The sequence below is a fragment of the Canis lupus genome, chromosome 25 (assembly GCF_003254725.2).
Source record: "Canis lupus dingo isolate Sandy chromosome 25, ASM325472v2, whole genome shotgun sequence".
NCBI lineage: Eukaryota > Metazoa > Chordata > Mammalia > Carnivora > Canidae > Canis > Canis lupus.
In genome coordinates this window covers 17,242,971-17,262,818 of record NC_064267.1, presented here as the reverse complement: position 1 = coordinate 17,262,818, position 19,848 = coordinate 17,242,971, and the positions used below count along the sequence as shown (strand labels likewise).

The 19,848-nt window shown below is 34.9% G+C and overlaps 1 protein-coding gene across 6 annotated transcripts in view; it reads right to left on the bottom strand.

The window, feature by feature from the left end:
• The window catches only part of XPO4 (exportin 4), a 122,445-nt gene that overhangs the window by 77,805 nt on the left and 24,792 nt on the right, over positions 1-19,848 (bottom strand). For 3 of the 6 annotated variants that reach the window (XM_025462739.3, XM_025462738.3, XM_025462740.3), the window contains 3 exons: positions 14,427-14,532; positions 8,730-8,871; positions 4,331-4,469 (listed from right to left, as the gene is read on the bottom strand). In XM_025462739.3, coding sequence (XP_025318524.1) covers positions 4,331-4,469; positions 8,730-8,871; positions 14,427-14,532 — 387 coding nt within the window. Of the gene's footprint in view, positions 1-4,330; positions 4,470-8,729; positions 8,872-8,981; positions 9,152-14,426; positions 14,533-19,848 lie in introns of those variants that run through there. The other 3 variants (XM_025462741.3, XM_049101406.1, XM_035716628.2) reach the window with 3 other exon arrangements.

Sequence of the window (19,848 nt, the reverse complement as noted above, 5' to 3'; positions counted from 1 at the left end):
GCTCCAAGCAGGGAACCCATGTGGGACTCAATTCCAGGTCTCCAGGATCATGCCCTGGGCTGAAGGCGGCGCTAAACCGCTGAGCCACCTGGGCTGCCCAACTTCTTAAAGTATTTAAAGGAAAGTCATTATGTTGGTTACCAGTATTTTTTTCTAAATACACAATTAGTTTCCACTCAAGAATAAAAGCATAAATACTTTCTTCTGATTTCTATACTTAAAATCCTACTTGATAGAAAAAGAGATGACGTATATGTCCCAAAGTTCTATAAGCAAAGGAGTGTTAAACTACTAGGAAGAAAAAACACACATTTGTTGAATGCTGACTAAATGTATTTAATACCGTCTTTTCTCATCTGGGAAGCCCCAGAAATGGACATTATGATGTTCTTTTTTTTTTTTTTTTACAAACATTATTAGTAAATCCGGTCCTAGAGATGGTAAATAATTTGTACAAGGTAGTAAGGTAAGGTAGTAAATGGCAGAGCTGCGATTTAAGCCTAAATGTGAATCCAAAATCAGAATCAGTGTTCTATTACACCATATTGCCCCTAAGCGTATTTGAACATGTACTTTAGTACAAGGGGATGCACCACCAAAAAATATAAAAAGGAAGTGGGAAAGCCAGACTACATACAGTTTCTGACCAATGAAGGTTGATGGAAATATGACGAGAAAGTTAGTAAAACTAATGTAATAATTCATGAGATCAACTCATCTATAAAAAATCATCAGTTATCTCTTCTTTTCAAATAGCTGTTAAATTTACTCTTATAAAGAAAGTTTCAGTGTTCTGATTTTATCATGCTAGTATATCCTCCCTCCCGCTGAGATTCTTGTCTCTGAGATTACGAAAATCTTAAGTAAATTCTTATAGCATTCCCACAAATTCTTAACAATCTCAGAAGGAAATAAAGAGAGAAGAAAATGTTTTACTAGTCTGTAACTCATTTTTTTAGACTTGCCAAATGAGCTAGGTTCACTGCCAGGCAAGGACAAATAGGGATGGCCACACGGTGGCAGGGTGGGTATTTAACTTGCCATATAAATGTAAGAGTACTTTTCTAGTTTAATGTTCAGTGTAGTCACCAAAGTAAATTCATCCAGCAATCGAGAAATTAAATTCTACCTCCCACTACTGACTGCCTACTACTATAAAAGTTCTTAACCCTGTTAGTAGAAATTCAACTTAAAAAAACAACAAAACTTTGTTTTGGAGTATTTCATGAGGATATTAAATTTATCCACTATTCTCAGAGTATATATACACTGTGAATAAAGCAAAATCTTCTCTAACTAAACAGTTACATCTGTTCCAATCATTCTTAGAACATGAGTTATTTCAGTAGCTCAAAAAGATCCAAATGCCAGGTTGGATTGGGACTATACTTTTTGTGGTGGGTCAAATTACCCAAGGGGAAAGAAAGAGAAGAACACAATTCCCGAGAATGTGTTCATTCCTGAGAGGCAAGGGACTCTTGATCCTGTGCCTTCGGTATCTGGAGCCAAGAAGCTACTTGTGGGAGATGAGGCCAGGCCACAGAAATTCTACCTTAATATTGAAATCCCAGCTGACATGATCGCCAAACCAACAAGGGAAAAAGCATTAGTCATAAACATAGAGATACTAGAATTACTAGTTAATATTCTAAAGTTTAAATCCTGGTCAATCACAATGAGCTGGACTCCTTTACTGCAGATTAGCAAATGAAAACACTATGTCTCAAGTAGAATCTAAAATATGAAAAATAACTTGATTCAGAGCAGCAGAGGCCAGGATAACATTTCTAAGTAGCAGCCTCAGTTCCAAAACTTTTCTGTACTAGTTTTTTTTCTTTCAAATTTTTATTTAAATTCTATTTACTTAACATATAGTGCAATAATATTGGTTTCAGGAGTAGAATTCACTGATTCCTCACTTACATATAACACCCAGTGCTCATCATAAACACATGCCCTCCTTAGTACTCATCACCCACTTAGCCCATCTCCCACCCAATCTCCCTCCATCAATCCTCATTTCTCTATTGTTAAGAGTCTCTTATGGTTTGCTTCCCTCTCTTTTTTTCCTCCCTTCCCATATGTTCATCTATTTTGTTTCCTAAATTACGAGTGAAATCATGTAAGTGAAACCTTTCTCTGACGTATTCTGCTCAGCATAATATACTCTAGCTCCACCCATGTTGCTACAAATGACAAGATTTCATTCTTTTAGATGGCTGAGTAATATACCGTTGTATGTATATATATACACATACCACATCTTCTTAATCTATTTGTCAAACGATGGACACTTGGGCTCTTTCTATAGTTTGGCTATTGTAGACAACACTGCTATAAACATCATAGTGCAGGTACCCCTTCCCTACCACCTCTGGCTAGTTATAGTCTCCACTTGTTTTTCCTTCAAACGTCAATTGACAGCCACCATTGGATTGCACACATGGCCATTAGTTGGACAATGAATACTAACAAACATTGCATATAACAAGATTATCATTACACAACTAATGTAGGCAACTCTGAGGCATCAACATGACAAGAGCAAAGCTCATCATCAGAAATGGAGACCATGTGTACCAACAGAGACTGTTAAAGTATAAAGATTAACCTAAGTAAAAAGCAGCATCCCAATCATTTTTATCCAAAAATTTTAAATAGAATCTTGAGGATTATTTTCGAGAGCTTCTCACTACATAAAACAAAGCCAAAATGACTCATAAAATGCAATGATTCAAACATGCACATTTTTGAAGTTGTCAGTTTTATGTAAACAATTAAACTTTCCAATACCAAGATTAAGTGAAAACAAACAAATATAAAATGAGACTTTTGGATTATCAAAGTCTCTAGAACTGCATTGTCCAATATGGTTGCCACAAACTATACGTAACTATTGAATTTCAATTAAGAAAAAATAAAAACTCAGTTCCTCAGTCACACCAGCCACATTTCAAATGCTCAAAGCCACACATGTCTGGTGTAGCGGCTACATATTGAAGTACAGATCCAGAACATTTGCATCAACACAGTTCTATTGGAGAGCAGTACTCTTGATCAAAAATTGTTCTATATCTATACTGTGGTGGCAGTTCATACATAACTGTCACAATTCATAGACGTGTACATCTTAAATGGATACAGTAACACAAGTAAATTATTCCTCAATAAAGTTGATAAGGAAAAAAGAGAATAGATATACGACCACTGGTGTATTCCAAAGGAAAAATAAAACATACTTCGGGTATGTAGAGGAAGTTCTAAAGTCCTGACAACTTGCTTATGCAGTCCTTTAGTTGAGACCCTGGTACATCACACTGGGGATCCAAGCCAGAGTGAGGGACAGATGGCTAAGGCAAAGAGGAGAGTATGCATCTGCCTACAGTAAGAGGTTGAGGGGCAGGAGATCCAAGATACTATGGAAAGTAAGGCACTTGTGTAGAGTCCTCCAGAAATGTACCTCCATCCTAATCTCAAACCATCAAATTATTAAAATCTATTCACTAAGGGGCCACTGAAGATGTAAAGTAATTCAAAAGGAGCTGTAAGGTGCATAGCCTCACCTAGGTATCTTCCAAATGATTAAAGAAATTGGTAAAATGAAAAAACTATCCAAAATATTTAAAGATTTAATACCTGAAAATCAGAAGAGCCAGGTATTAACAATCCCAATTCCTTCACAATATCCTTCAGCTGATAATAGTCAAAAGTTCTAACCAAGGATCATAGCTGATCACTAACACCAACTCCAATCCTTCTGCCTCTGACAGAATGGCTACCACCAATCACTCTCTAGGCATGACTAGTTCTCAAAAGGTAGACAGGACACTGAAAGGGGCAAAAACAGGTTCCCCATAGTAATTTGGTCAGAAACAAGGGTTCTCAAATTTCTTCAGTTAACACCTAGTGGCCAAAGTATACCTCAACCCATTAGTATAGCAACAAATAATTTTTGTTACATGTCACTTTATATTTTATTCAAACATTTCTATTATCAATAGTAGTTACCAGTTTATTAAATGAGGGAAAATGCTCAATATAAAAGAAATGTTTAAGAATATTACAGTATATTAGCTTATAGTATTTTATACAATTAAAATGATGATTATGAACACTGGCAATGTGCAAAAACAAAATCAAATGAAAAAGCAAAGTACACTCTATCTATAGTATGTAAATATAAAAAAGGACTAAAAGAAAACATGAACAAATGAAAACTGCTTGATTCTTACACTGTGTACTTGTTCTTTAATATAGATACATTACTGTTATGTTGTCTCATACAAAATGAAAAATTTTAAATATTTATAAATACAGACAGCACACTTACCACAGTGGGATTGCCACTACTTATCAACTGGCTGACTTCGTGAAAAATGCTTTTGCAGTCAATTGATTTATCTAAGGATCCTCGTTTTACAATTACTGCTACTGCTAATAGAATCTGTTCCCGAACATACTTTTGGAGGCTGTAAAACATAAAAATCATTATGAAAACCTTTACATGAATCTAATATATAAAAATACTTCCAAATTTCTCACTGCCTGAAGCAACTAAAACACCGCTTCTATCTGAGGATAGTGTAGAGCCAAATGGTTATGCACAGCTTCTAGAGTGATAAGATTCCGTTTGATTCTGCTTTCCATCATTTACTGGCTATGTGACCCTGAGCAAGAGAGTTTCAGAGCCTCAAGCTCTCTCATCTATTAAAAGGAGGTAACAGTAACAGGGATGTTACTAGGATTAAAGGTTCTTAAAACTGTGCCCAGTGCATACTAAGTCCTATATAAGTGTTAGCTGATCCAGGCAGTATTCAATAGATGCAAGTCAGTTCACTAAGAGCCAGATTATGATTCTAACAATTAAAAGAAATTCTGGGGACGCCTGGGTGGCTAAGTGAGTTAAGCATCTGCCTTCAGCTCAGGTCATGATCCCAGGGTCCTGGAATCAAGCCCTACATCAGGCTCCCTGATCAGCCGGGGGGGGGGGGGGTCTGCTTCTTCCTCTGCCCCTCACCCTCCTCATACACTTGCTCTAACCAGTACTAGTATAATCTTAAATTCATTCCCTTTAATGTGAAAAGGCAACAAGCTAGCTACCCAACATATATTATGGACACATACAAATTTTTAAGACTTTAAAATTTTTCCTATCTAAATTGTGCTCCACAATGTGATGGCAGAAGCACTGATTCTAAGTGGAGGCATTCTACAAAGTCCATTAGACCACAGGACACAGATATTTAATTTTCTTTTCACAACCTTTTTTTAAAAGTAAAGGTCAGAAAACAGAACTCTGAACCTTATAATCCAGACTCTAAAATGCCACAAGGATACAACAACCAGGAGCTTGGGATAAACCCCAAATTCCTCAACATGGCTTACAAGCAGTAGGACCCAGCCTAGCTTTCTTTGGACACTCCCAATTTACCCATTGTCTTACCTCCTTACTTACTAACAGTATTTTCTTTAACCCTGGAAAGTGTCTCCATTTGAACATAAATGATACACTCACTTCCAAGGCCTTCATGGTCAGACACCTGCTGCCCTCTCTAATTTCCCCCCATCCACATACACTCAAAACTACAGATACACTGCTTCTTTCAGTTCCTGGCACAATGCCCATGCACTTCTGGGTCTCTAAATGTCTATGTCTTCTGCCAAGACTGTGATGCCACTTTCTTCAGAGAGTGCGACATTACCAAAGAGGGCTCCCCACAACACACAATAGGCATTTGCTACACATTTATACAAACAAACAAGTCTATGTCAAGTCTAAAGTGAAAAATACTCCTTCAAATACACTTGAAACATTCATTAACAAATAAATGCAGAAATTCTATTACGTGGAAAAACGGGAGCTGACCAAAGTGAATTTTTCTATTTTTTGGGAAGGGGGAAGGGGGACACACAATAATTTCAAATACACTAACTACTACTAGAAAATGTACATAAAGTTAGCTTTATTTATTTTTTAAAAGATTTATTTGAGTGAGTGCATGCACATGTGGGGGCAGGGGCAGAGGGAGAGAATCTCCAAACAGACTCCCTGCTAAGCAGGGAGCCTGACCCAGTGTTTGATCCCTTGACCCTGAAATCATGACCTGAGCCAAGAGTCTGATGCTCAACCAACTGAGTTGCCCAGGCACCTCCATAAAGCTACTTTTTTTTTTCATAAAGCTACTTTTAAGGAACTCCGATTGGCAAGAATTAACTTACTAGGAAAATAAATAATAATGGCTAACATTTGTTGGTGCTTACGATATGCAAGACTTCCTATAAATTAATTTCACAAAAATTAATACATTCAATCCTCACAACTATCTTTTGAATAAAACAAATATTAACTCTAATAGTTAAGTAATAACAACAATTAAAAAAACTAATGCACGAAGAGGGTAAATAATCTGCCCCTGCACACAGACTGACAGAAGTGGAAATCACAGTCCCTTTCTCAACCACTCTGCATACTGTCAAGTGCAACTTCCATTTGACTAAGCAAATTTTATCCAATTAAGAGGAAAAAATTCTGTGGACCAAATGAAAAATATACAACACTATGAACGTAAGATTCATAATATGTTATCTAAGCAGTATACCAACAATTTTCACTTGACTCGAGTCCACACTGTAGGAAATTCTATAAAATAAAATTGGCTGTGTCATGAAAAACACAAAAGGGTAAAATTATTCTAGATTAAAAGAGACATAACTACATACAACACATAATCTGTGGTTAAATCCTGGATCAAACAAATAACCTATAAAGGAGGAAAGAATATTAATAACATTACTCAGACAACTAGGGAAATGAAAATACAGAATGAGAATTAGATTACACTTCTGCTGCATACTTTCAGGTGGTTTGGGGGGAAATGCACATAGATGAGAGAAATCAAATGTGACAAATGTTAACTAAGCTCCTACTAGGAAAAAAGTATGTGTGTGTTCACTGTACTCTTCTTTCAAATTTGCTGAAAGTTTTTTACAGAGTTTGGGAGAAAATATATAAGTGAACTATTTCAGTGTAGAACTCTATAATCAGCTCTGAAGTAGCTTCTGAAATAATGAAAATTATTTAAGAATAAGACTATTTTGGAAAATACAAGAGATCACACCCACGCACATATACAAACACAATCAAAATCTACCACACATTTAAGTTTACCGAACTCTCCAGAGTTCAGTGGTTCCAATATGGGGAAGGTGGGGGTTCAATGAGCAGCTCCAGGCAAGCCAGTATCACATCACACCCAAATGGCCTCATCAAACAACAAATTCAAATTTAAATAAAGAAGAAAACCAGCATGAAGAAGAGAAAGATTTGAAATCCGATCAATTTTTCCTTATTCTATTAAAACTGGAAAAAACAGTTTTTTTGGTTTCCAAGCCAAACCTTCCCTTTACCTACATCTGTATCCACTCATCTACAGAAAACGTTACCCATTACACCTGTATTGTTTATAGGCTAGGTATATCTTGCCTTTTTCTCTCATGCATTCTTCTATACGTAAAGCAACTAGCGCTACACTGTGTGCTAAATTCATGTTGGTAATTATTATTAAACATTATGAACTCAGAGACTGTTAGTGAATAATCAGTAGGAACAAAGTATGCTTTAGTTTTAAAGCTTTATGCACGTTTAATGCCATTCAACACATTCCTAATTATTAGCCTTTCTGATTACATAACGTTTTCTTCGTTGAATTTGGAAATGAACATCTACGCAAAAAGTATTCAATTGTCCAACTGCACAAATGGCATACAATGTGCACTGCCTCTTCCCAAAAGAAGACTTGGTATTTGGGGGACTTAAAAAAAAAAAAAGGTAAGTAATAAATGAATTTCTTTTTCTTTCCTTTTTTTTTTTAATTAGGCTCCATGTCCGGCATGGACCCCAAGGCAGGGCTTAAACTCATGACTCTGAGATCAAGACCTGAGCTGAAATCAAGTCAGATGCTTAACCTGAGCCACCCAGCCATCCCAGCAAATGAATTTCTCCCCAAAGTTCTGTGACTGACAATTTTCCTCATATTAAAAAAATATATCATATAAGCAATGAATGTACAAATCTTATAAAATGTTCAAATAATAGAATGGTATAACACAAAAAGGAAACTTCCTTTTACCCTATTTCTGAAAACTGATCCATTTTCCAAAAGACACTACTAAAAGAATTTGGTGCTTTCTCTTCTACAACCTTATTAATGTACATTTCTGTGTGTGTGTGTGTATAAATATATACAGCAGTTTACTTGATTATATATATATAAAACCAAGTGATACATATATATATAGAACCAAGTGATATGAATCAAGTGATAACAAACCAAACACTTGGTTTGTTAATGGTACTTAGATTTCCCTCTTCACCTGTCATAGGATACTCACCTATGTCTTATAATACTTACCAAGTACCAAAAGAAGAAGTACAAAGGATTTTCTCTGGAGTCCAAGATCAACTTTTATTTATAACCAAAATCTTTGGAACTAAACCAACACAAAAACCCTAACATCCAGAATAATCTTTTCAAAGAAACAAGACGTAGTTCCATAAGCTTAAATAGTTCATTAAGTACCAAAAGCAACCCACAACCATGTGTGTGTGTTTTAAAAATAGAAGCCCCAAGCAGAGCTTAACCATAAACATGTATCATTACAATAAAGAAAAAAAAGTTTAAAAAAAGCACAGCAAAAGTATTTCAGCAGTATCTCCACCACATACTTACTTAGGCCTTTGTAAGACATAGGTTAAAAGGAATGTTCGCAGTGACTCGATGCTACCTTTTTCCAAGAGAATCCACTCTCGGACAACTGCTTCCATTATGGCTGTGGCAGCTTGAAAGAGGACATAGTCCACTTTACTTGTTTCTGAGGAGAAAATTAGAAATTTTCTTTAAACAGCAGTTCATCGTCCTTTGAACATTCTGCATTTATTAATTTAAAAACAGAACTTTTCAGACAAGGAATAAGATGGTTACCTGTTCTTTTTTTAATCCAGTGACCTTGCTCTAGCACCACAAAGAGGTTAGTTCCTCTCAGAAGACACCCAGGCAGGTGGCAGCTAATCACCGATCACAATTTTCACAAACTTTCCTCACCTCTCTTCAACTGTTACTTCCAAAGCATGAAGAACTAAAAAATAACACAGCTTTAAAAAAAATAAAAATAAAAATATAAAGCAATCAGAAAATTTCCTAAGAGATTCTCACCCTGTGCAAAATAGAGCTTCATATCTACAAAATATCTGAAACTAGTCTTTGAACATTACTATTTGGGATGAGCCATGCTGTTAAAATATTTGTTAAGTGATTAAGCTTTCAGCAGGATGGCCCATCTCCAATAGCAAGTTCAGAAATAAACACAATCACTTTCTGGTTACATTTCTCAAAATGTTAAAAAAAAAATTAAGTCACATTTACACAAGGTGAGAAGTTCTTGTGAATTTTCTGATTGCAATACTGATCAAACTGAGTAAAATTCCAAAGCTACACTTAGAAAAACCCAGCCTTAACTAGCAAATTATAGTTTCTGAACTAAAAACTGAATCAGGAGGGAAAGAAAACATAGAAAATTAACATATGTAAGAAATATTTTAATTTTCTATTTTTTCTTTCTTTCACCAGTACCACTACAATCGGTTTCCAAACAGCATTATCAAAAGGGAGAAACAGTCAAAATGAAGTCAAGAAAAAGTAGAAATTTTCTGAAGTTCTAAAAAATAACCATCACATGAAATCCATGAAAAAGTCTATGATTAGATTGCAGGTTATTTGCCAGATCACTAGACATGAGTATCTGAAAGCCATGAGAAATTAACTCTAGGCATAGAATGGCACCTTCAAGAATTTATCAGAAGAGCATGAAGATATAGTCAGGCACATCATTTTCTCTCCTACTCAAACTTAGGTCATTTAAAAATCTGGTAAGTGATTTTGACACAATAAGTTATAAAAACGCATGAGAAAAGGTATACCCTACTAAATTCCAATCAATTTAGACTACTACATATGAGTTTTGAACATATGAAAACTAGTAAGAGGAACCAATTCGGACTTTTTTTTTTTAAGTTTGATTATTCCATGCTATTTTAACATGAATTCTAATTAAGATGATAATCAGAACTCACAAAAATTTAAAAACCTTAAAATATTATCAATAAATAAAGCAACAGCTTCCAAAAATGTAAACCTATTATAAAAAGATGTGTTTAAAGTTCCACGGGGCGGGGGGGGGGGGGGGGGGGGATGTTTTACTCAAAGAGGAAAAAAAAAAGAGGATTTGAAACAGAAACTAGCTGTATCTATTTAGATCACTTAAGGAGAAATATGGTACTGCTTCATAAAAGTAATTCAAGTAATATTATAAACCTCTTCTTCAAAATAAATGACTGATGGCCTAATTTCATTTTCTATTGAAATAATAAACATTTTAGGGACAAGAAACCTAAAATCCTTAACTATGGGTTTTAACAAAGAAGCAAAATCTTAGGGACTCACAAAATTTTGGAAATACAATTCCAAAGATCATCTAATTCATTTCCTGCATTTTACAGGTGAAGAAAGTATTGATGCACCAAGAGATTAAGACAAGAAATTCAAGGTCACATGGCTGGTAAATGTTCGTTGAGCAACACTAAACCGCCCCTAAGAGCATATGCCAATGAAGAGAAGACCAAGCAAGCACCTTCTTGTTTTCATAAGCAATGAAACATGCTTATTTCTAACTGTGCTTATATCCAACCCATTCTTCCTGCCTTCTCCTCCTTTTTGCAAGGAATGGAGGAGGAAATAACTGCAGAAGGCAAGTGACTTTCAAAAGTTTCCAAGATGGGCAGCCTGGGTGGCTCAGCGGTTTAGTGCTGCCTTCAAGCCCAGGACATGATCCTGGAGACCTGGGATCAGAGTCTCATGTTGGGATCCCTGCATGGAGCCTGCTTCTCCCTCTGCCTGCCTCTGCCCCCACCCCTCTCTGTCTCTCACGAATAAATAAATAAAATCTTAAAAAAAAAAAAGTTTCCAAGATAACTCCTTCTTAAATAGCTGTTTGATATTAAATAGGCATATCTAAATTACTACTCCCATAAGAAGCTTACTCTAAGAATGGAGGAATCTGAAAAAAAGAAAAGCCAAATTCCAAATTTAAAAGGAGGAATTTTCCTAGCCTAATGAATTATACTTTCTCATAAAATTTATGAGTAGCTTTCATAAACTGCACTTACACATAATATAAATATACAAATATGTAATATAAATGTTCCATATCCTATATGGAACTCTAGAAGCTACCAGCAAGATCAGACTTCACATGGACAAACAAGCCTTATTCTTGCTCTCCGCTCTAAAGATGCTCGAAATTTCAAGGTCTTCATGAGGAAATCACAACTTACCTAGAATTTCTGATACTTTTAGGATGATTCTCCACTGACCACAACACTGTCTAGATAACAAACTATTTTAGGCCACTTTAGCAGTAAGCTTTCACTTCCTACCATAGGAAACTCTCTTTAATAATAATTATGTAAATAAAATTCATTTCTATCATGCCAGCCATCTGAAACTACATAGAGCCATGAAGACAAAAGTTAAAGTGAAGTATATAATGAGAGGCAGAGCACTACATTCTGTTCAAAAAATATTTTCAAAAGAAAACTAAAACTATAGTAATCGAGTCCCAGATGTTCAGCTACTACATACAAACACCTCTCTGCTTAAAGACTTCTGTCCAAAGCATAAGCAACAGAAGCTCCAGAGTCTGCTTAATAAATACATAGGCACACCAACCAAGAAAAGTCTCAGGTTTCATTTTATTTTGTTTCAACCATTTCTGAGATAAGAAATTAAAGAAATTCATTTCCCCCCTGAAAAAAAGATAGAAGAATGCTACAAAGTTAGCTCCAGAAGTACGGAACCAATCTCTCACTGGCTGGATGTATCACTTTAACAAGAACAGAACTCACAGGATTTGTGAATGCATATTTGACCAGACCAAACTAGCAAATTCCTAAGTGCCAAAGACTTCTGAAGTGAAGAAGTCTAAAAGTACTCTTCTGATAAAATGCACAGGCATGCAACATGCACACGCACATGCGCGTGCGTGCACACACACACAGAGAAGAGTGGAAAAGTAAACCTAGAATAAAAATAAAAGAATAAGAAGAGAAAGAAATGAGGAAAAACAAGAAACATAATAAAACTTAAGACAGAAGTGGGAAGGAAGAAATTTAAGAGGCCAGAAAAGGGAAGCATCAAAGAGAACGTCTCCCCTTTACTAGAATATATCACCCAGACATTGTATAAAAATGACATATTAACGCTAAATAAGAATGTGAAAATTCTGAACTGCGATTGACTGCCACTTGTATGAGAAGTCTTCTTAGAGGAATTAACCCTTCTGTGCTGGTGGCAACTGAGTAAGGAGCTGAAAGATTTTCTGTGAAGTTTAGATGTAAACATTAATGTAACACAGGGCTTTGCAGTACATTAATGATTAGATTATGCTTATTATACATGCACTCAACCTTTTAAATAGTTAGTTAATGTCTCAAGCACAGTGGGAACTAGCAATACTATTTTCTAGAAATTTTTATCAGGAAAGCAAAAGTATACCAAAACAAGCTCAAATCATAACAAAGCAATAGTACTTCATAAAATATACAAACTCTAAAAAGGAAAGAGTCGTATAAACAAATACACTCTAAAAAATACTTACAAACTTAGATCAACTATTTCCCAACTAATACAGAATGATAATTGGATTATCATAGAAAGTCAGATGAAAATGATGGAATCCTAATTAATGTAGTTAAGGCATATGCCATAAAAATCAGACTCAAATTACTTTAGGTGAATAGTTTAATACAATGGTTTTCTAAATCTAATTTCTAAATGCTGAATAATTTCAAGGATGTAAAGATGAAGGCTCCCTTAAATTCTTGATTGTGAATTTAATTTAGTTTTGCTTCTTGTAATTTAACATTAAATCGAATATTCCCCACAGGCATACGATAACAAATTTTCTTGGTGCCAGAAACAAATTCACCCAAAGTATAAAAACTGACCATTAAAAAAAAGAAGAAAAAAAAGATCAAAACTGCCTCACTTAGAAATCAAAAGGTGGTTATTAAAACTATTCCTCTAATGACAAGACCTAACTCCTGAATGAGACAGAGCCACCTTCACCACCACTGCTAGCTCCTTGCAAACAGAGAACAGAACATTTTTTTAAGGTTGTCATATTTTTAAAATGTCTTTTGAAATCAGGTAATAGGGTCACTTATGTTACTGTTTAGAAGGTGGTTTTAAATGTTACTACATTCGTGCCTCATAACAGCTTAAGGCAACCAAGTCCATTAAGGAAAATGGTCCCAATGTTGCAGTCTTACAGATGAAAAGAAGGCTAAGTGACGTCCTCAAGTTGTTACCAAGAACAGGCATCACTGGTGCCCAGATCTCACAGTATCCATAGCAGGGCTCTTTTTACTCCAATCTAACAACTCATTTATAATTCCTTATATGAAAAGCACTTTTAACATAATGCTAATTATAGGCTATTTCAATCTGGAAATCAGAGTGCTAGTGGCTAACAGTTAAGTCTCACAAAAAGCACAAGAATAAAAGATCAGATATTTTAGTTCTTAATACACAACTAATCAATTTTATGGTCAAGGATAACTCAGAGTATATTGGTTACAAAAATGGCTCCAATAAGTAGAGTCAACAATAATTAAGTTATAAAATAACAATAACCAATAAAATCTCTGATTATTGAAAAATATGTTAAGAGGCAGAAGTCTGTGTATCTCTTAGAAAATACCATTTTTGGACAAGAATTGTAACCTTTGCAATTATTTTTAAAGGAAAGAGCATTTCTGTACATATGCCAGCTAAGAGGTAGTAATAAAACGTTTTTACAATAGTAAAAATTAACACTTTGTTTTAAAATATACAGTGATAACCTACACAGAACTAATATTTGCTAAGCAAGTGGAGCACAAACTATATGGTTAAAAAAATTTTTCAGAAAAAAAGCTAAAAGAAAAACTGTTGAAACGTCCAAAAATAATCATAATTTTAAAACACTAGGATATGATATATGACAGTATATTTGCTATGATAAGTGAAAGGACTCTTGAAAACAACTGAAAAATATATTAGATTTTCCCCCCACCATTAACAGCCTTCATGTTATGGTCAGTATCAAAACAAATTATTGAATACTATATTTAGGGGAAGAAAATTCTAAGGAAAAACAAAGTTCTCTGTCTGGCTTTATGGAATATCTTTAAAGCCACTTGAATAGTGATTACTAATGGAAAATTATAACTATACAAACCTGCTTGTTTTAAAAGGAATTTAAAATATCTTAACATTCAAGATAGAAATGAGATTTGATTCTGCAAAAATATTTTTGAAGTGAATACTTACCCAAAATATGCTTGCAAACTGCAAATGGTGATTTTGATTTCCTAAATGATAAGAATATGTGCTCTGCATGCTGGCGTTGTTCATTATTAACCATGGAAGGTGGTGCCTTGAGAGTTTAAAAAAACAAAAGCAAAACAAAACAAAAAAACAAAGTACACTTGTTTAATAAAAAAGTTTGAACAATAGCAAACCTTTAACCCACAACAAAAGAAAATACTTTCACTTTTGGGGGGGTAATGGGAGGACAAATTCCTGCTTATTATTTTAAAGAAACTATAAGGGCAGCCCGAGTGGCTCAGTGGTTTAGCACTGCCTTCTGCCGTGGTCATGATTCTGGGGACACGGGATCGAGTCCCACATCGGGCTCCCTGCATGGATGGAGCCTGCTTCACCCTCTGCCTGTGTCTGCCTCTCTCTCTCTTTCTCTCTCTCTCTCTCTCTCTCTCTCTGGGTCTCTCATGAATAAATAAATAAAATCTTAAAAAAAATAAAATAAAATACAGAATCCTTACCTTAAAAAAATAAAATAAAAAATAAAGAAACTATAAAGCATAAAAACCTATAAAGTATAAAACTTCATAATAAATATTTAAAATATGGTTTCAGGGTAATAGAAGAAATTCCTGGCAAACTCTGGGTGAGAATCCTTTAAAGTTGCTACATTTTAGAAGATAGATACTTACCTAACATTTTCCTTATCTTTTAAACATAGCTAACTTATTGCTTTTTATTCCAAAATATATTACTTCACCTAACTTGACAAAGTTCAAATAATCTCTAAATTCTTCAGCACTGGTGAAACCAAATCCAAAGTCACTAAAAATTGATTTCTAACAGCAATCCTTTAAAATAAAAGTTTTATCAGATAATTTTACCTCAAGTTTCCTAAAATCACCATTAAACCAGAAATAATAGGGACCTGTAAAGTTTGAAATTTACAAAACTCCTATCTGAATAATAAGTTAATCAGCAGAAAGGCCAGACTTCTGGCTTAACAAAAACAACTTCTATATATATAGTCTGCCAGGTTTTTAAATTCCATTTTGTTCTAACACTCTTTCCTCTAATGATATTCTTCTGAACCTAAAACATACCCACCTAAAATACATTCTCATTATACGGCTTGGTAATCTTTGACTTACTTAGATGGTCTGGCCTAAAGGAATTCTTATAATTAGCTAAAACCAGTTCAGATGCTACTCCTTATGATACAGCACCCTCTACAGCTCTCTAGATAAAAATGAAAGTATTTTCATTAAAGAATTGTATTGGGATTCCTGGGTGGCTCAGTGGTTGAGCGTCTGTCTGCCTTTGGCTCAGGGGGTGATCCTGGGGCCCAGGATCAGGGTCCAGGATCAAGTTCTACATCAGGCTCCTTGTGGGGAGCCTGTTTCTCCCTCTGCCTATGTCTCTGCCTCTCTCTCTCTCTCATGAATAAATAAATAAAATCTTTAAAAAAAAGAACTGTATTAAATTATTTAACATGTCTTTTGAAAACGGCTTTATTAATAAAATACTCTGAACAGCTAACTCTGCAGAGTACAAATATTTTTGTCCTTCCATTTGCAAATTCTTCATTCTTACTATTTTAATTCAACAAGCTTGTGTTTTTGTAAGATATTTCATCATTAATATCTGCTGACTATACCCCCAAAACACAGCATATTAATAAATACTACAACATGTCCTACTGCTATGAATACAAATCAACAACTATAGACTACCCCAGTAATTCTGATTTAAACATTCTTTCTTAAAAAAAAAATAATAAAATATTCTTTCTTCTCATCATCCCAGTACACATACATAATTTTGCAAATAATTAATTATGCCAGTTATTCTACAAAAATAGTTCCTAAAGCTAAAAATCTTTGGATACTCTGATATCCACATGCTTAATAAAGTACTGGTCTCAATATAACTGTAATATGACAGAATGCTATTTCATTTATAAAATATCAGATTTTCTAAGTAATGAAGTATAATCTAAAAGTTGGTTTATCTTACCCACCTGGTTGAACATTTATCATACAAACAATAAAACCATCAATTGATTCATTAAATGACAATATGGTATTCATTTTAGTTTCCCAAAACCAAAACTTCTAAATCTTTTTGAAAATGACTTGGCAATGGTTTCCACATAGCAAATTATGAGCATCGATGAGTCCTGAGAAGCTCTTTTGTTAAAAACAAAAGAAAAAAACAAAGAAAACAATCCCAAACAGATTCCCAGTCCCCAAAGGTTTAGCAGGCTGGGACCCTAACCAAAAATATGCATTTTTCTCTTAAAAGTTCCTAGGTATTATGATCTATAGAACATCCACCTGTCAAACTCCTTCCTCTCAGGAAATAAGAACTCATCCTTCAAATTCTGCTTCAGTCTCTCCTTCATCAGCCTTTCCTGACCTTTCCCTAGTCAGCCTGAACACAAATGATGTCTCCATCTCACCACCTTGTAGGATGCACTATGTATGTATCTCTACTATTCAATTTACCATAATGTACTGCAAGTATCTGCTTGCCCCTTGTCTCCTTTTCTCACTTTTCTGACACCAGGAACTTTCTTTTACTCATCTCTAAATTCCTAGAGCCTTGCACATACCAAAAGGAGAGGCAACACAACAATAACATTTATTGAGTACTTAGCACTGCAAGGCATTATTTTCAACTAATGGACAGGCATGCAGATATATAATCTCACATTAATCCTATTAACAACCTTATGAGGTAGAAACTAATAGTATCCCCATTTTACAGATGAAGAAACTGAGGAATGGAATAATCAATTTGCTCAAGGTTAAGTAGGAAGCAGAGGTGGAAACTGACTCAAGGGCTCTAACAGTAACTACACTCAGGTGTCTCAGTACCATGTAAGACTTATGCTTAAAACTTTGGGGTAGAAAGAATAAATTCCCCTAAAAGTCTTCCTCTAGCACCCCATACAGACATTAGGGTAAAGTTTGTAAGGTTTCAGTAAAGAAGTAATAATAGTAAAAGAGTTTTTTGCACTGTCTGTTCTTTCATTATAACTAATAGTAAAAGCTTTAAAACAGCTCACACTTCAGAGGTAGAGTCAAATGCATCAGAAGAGCCTGAAGAAATAGTAGATGGTAGCAGAGTATGGTGATGTTAAGAGAGGAAAACACAGGTGAGCAATCCCGGGTATCCTCAGGAAAACAAAGGCATGGTCAGGGGAAAAATTGAGAGGTATTTCTAAGGAGTCACATGAGCAGGAAACCTGAAGCTCTCAAATCCCTAACTCAATATACTGGTGTTTCTGGACCAGCCTGCACCATTCCACTAGCCTACCAAGGCCACCTTCAATTTACAAAACATCCAGAAGAAATACCATTGGTAGCAGAGAGCTAGAGGCATCTGAAGCTAGAACTTGAAACAAAAACACTAATAAATGGACTACATGACATATTTAATATGAGGGGCTTAGGGGAGGGGGTCGGGAGAACCAAAGTGCCTAAATAATTTCTATTAAAAGAAAAAAAAAAAAAAAGAAGTATTTACTGAGGACTGACTATACTTCAAGCACCATGCCAGAAGCTAAGAATATAAAAGTACAGAAAATCTTTCCCACCCTCACAGAGTTCTGAGTCTCAGAAAAGACAGACATTAATCAAATAATCACATGAATAGTTATGACAGTCTATGATTTCTGCCACTAACTGCATTCTGGTTTCTCTGTCGTCATGCTAAACCTGTCCTCAAAAAGTCAGAAAGCCCACTTGCTAAATCCTATGAGGCCTTTAGACTCTTTCCCTTGGCAGCTATAATAACTTTTATTAAGGTTAACAACAATAGCACCAATTAATCCTCACACAGACTGCTAAATTACATACTCTCCCATTTAATCACAGCAACATCCTTGTACGAATTATTTCCTCTTTTTTTACATATGGAGAAACTTAGGTTCACAGATCATCACATGTCCAAGATCATAAAAAGTATCACAACCAAAATTGCATATTAAGTCTGTGTGACATCAAAGCCCATGACCTGACTCTTTTTGTACTAATGAGGAAACACAGTTGAGTAGACTAATTTCTGTCAGATGGCTAATAGAGAAATCCAAGTAATATTCTTGGCTTAACTATAAGTATCATTATTTACAGGATAAATAAATGGGAAAAAAAGGTATCAAAGTCGCATTGAAAACATCAGGCACGACTTACAGATAGAAAACAAGCTACAAAAGTAGAAAACAAAACTGAAGTTATGCCACAGAGCTGACAGAATATTTTTAGCTGTAACTGCTCTCTCATTTTTTAGAGAGAGCATGGCTTAACGTTCAAATTAGAAAATCACAGGTATACTACCTAAAAACACATTTACTGGTAGTTTTTGATTCATTCATTGAAGACTTTGTTAAGAATTTGTTCAATTTTTAGTTTTCTCTCTATAATCTTTCGTTAAACTTTTGGAACTTATCATTGCTCCTACCTAAATTAAATTTAAATTAAATTTAAAACTTTTAAACTTTTGGAACTTATCATTGCTCCTACATAAATTAAATTTAAATCCATAACACATGATGATATACTTTATTACTAAATTTAAATGTATTATACCAATATTTCATAGCATTCCACAGAGTATTCCAGATACTGGACCTTTCCACTAAACAAATTGAGAGATGAGCCCTAATTAATCTCTTGTGATTTACTAGGATATTCCCAAAATTTGTCCTTCCAAGTCTGTTTTTCTCTCAAACTTCTCATATCACGATACCCATCACTCCAATCTCTCAGAAAATGACCTTATTTTTACTTTCCCAAAGTGAAAGCTCCCTGTATGATTAGCTCCTTTATGTAGCTTCCTTTTCAAAAAGAATATTCTCCAATCACCTTCTCCCAATTTCTTAACAAAATATTCCCTCCCCCTCAACTTTCGCTGAAATCTAAATCCTCCTCCCATACCTGTCCCACTGGCTCTCTGCTCACATCCACCTCATTTCCTCCCACATCTCTTTTCACTCTCTTTATCTTAAAGTTATACTTAGCAATGGCACACTGCATTCTGCTTACTAAAAGGTTTACCCTACCTTAAAAATCCCTTTAAAACAACCAGTCTCCTATAATTAAAAGAATAGGATACTGAATCAAAATGACCAGGTTTCTAATCCCACCTGTGTAGCACATCAGTTGGAAAACTTCTATACAAGGATACCTCCAAGCAAGTCAGTGTTCCCATCTAATGACGCTAATGAATACGTCTCATAATTGGTAAGAGAACTGCAGTTAAAAATACACATATGGGCCTCCCCAAATTAACCTACAATAATTAATACAATTCCAATTTAAATCCCAATGAACCCTATGGTTCATCTCAGAATATGACAAGGTGATCCCAAGACATGTAAGAAAAAGGCCAAAAAGAGTAAAATCAGGAAAAAAGGATCTTGAGAGCA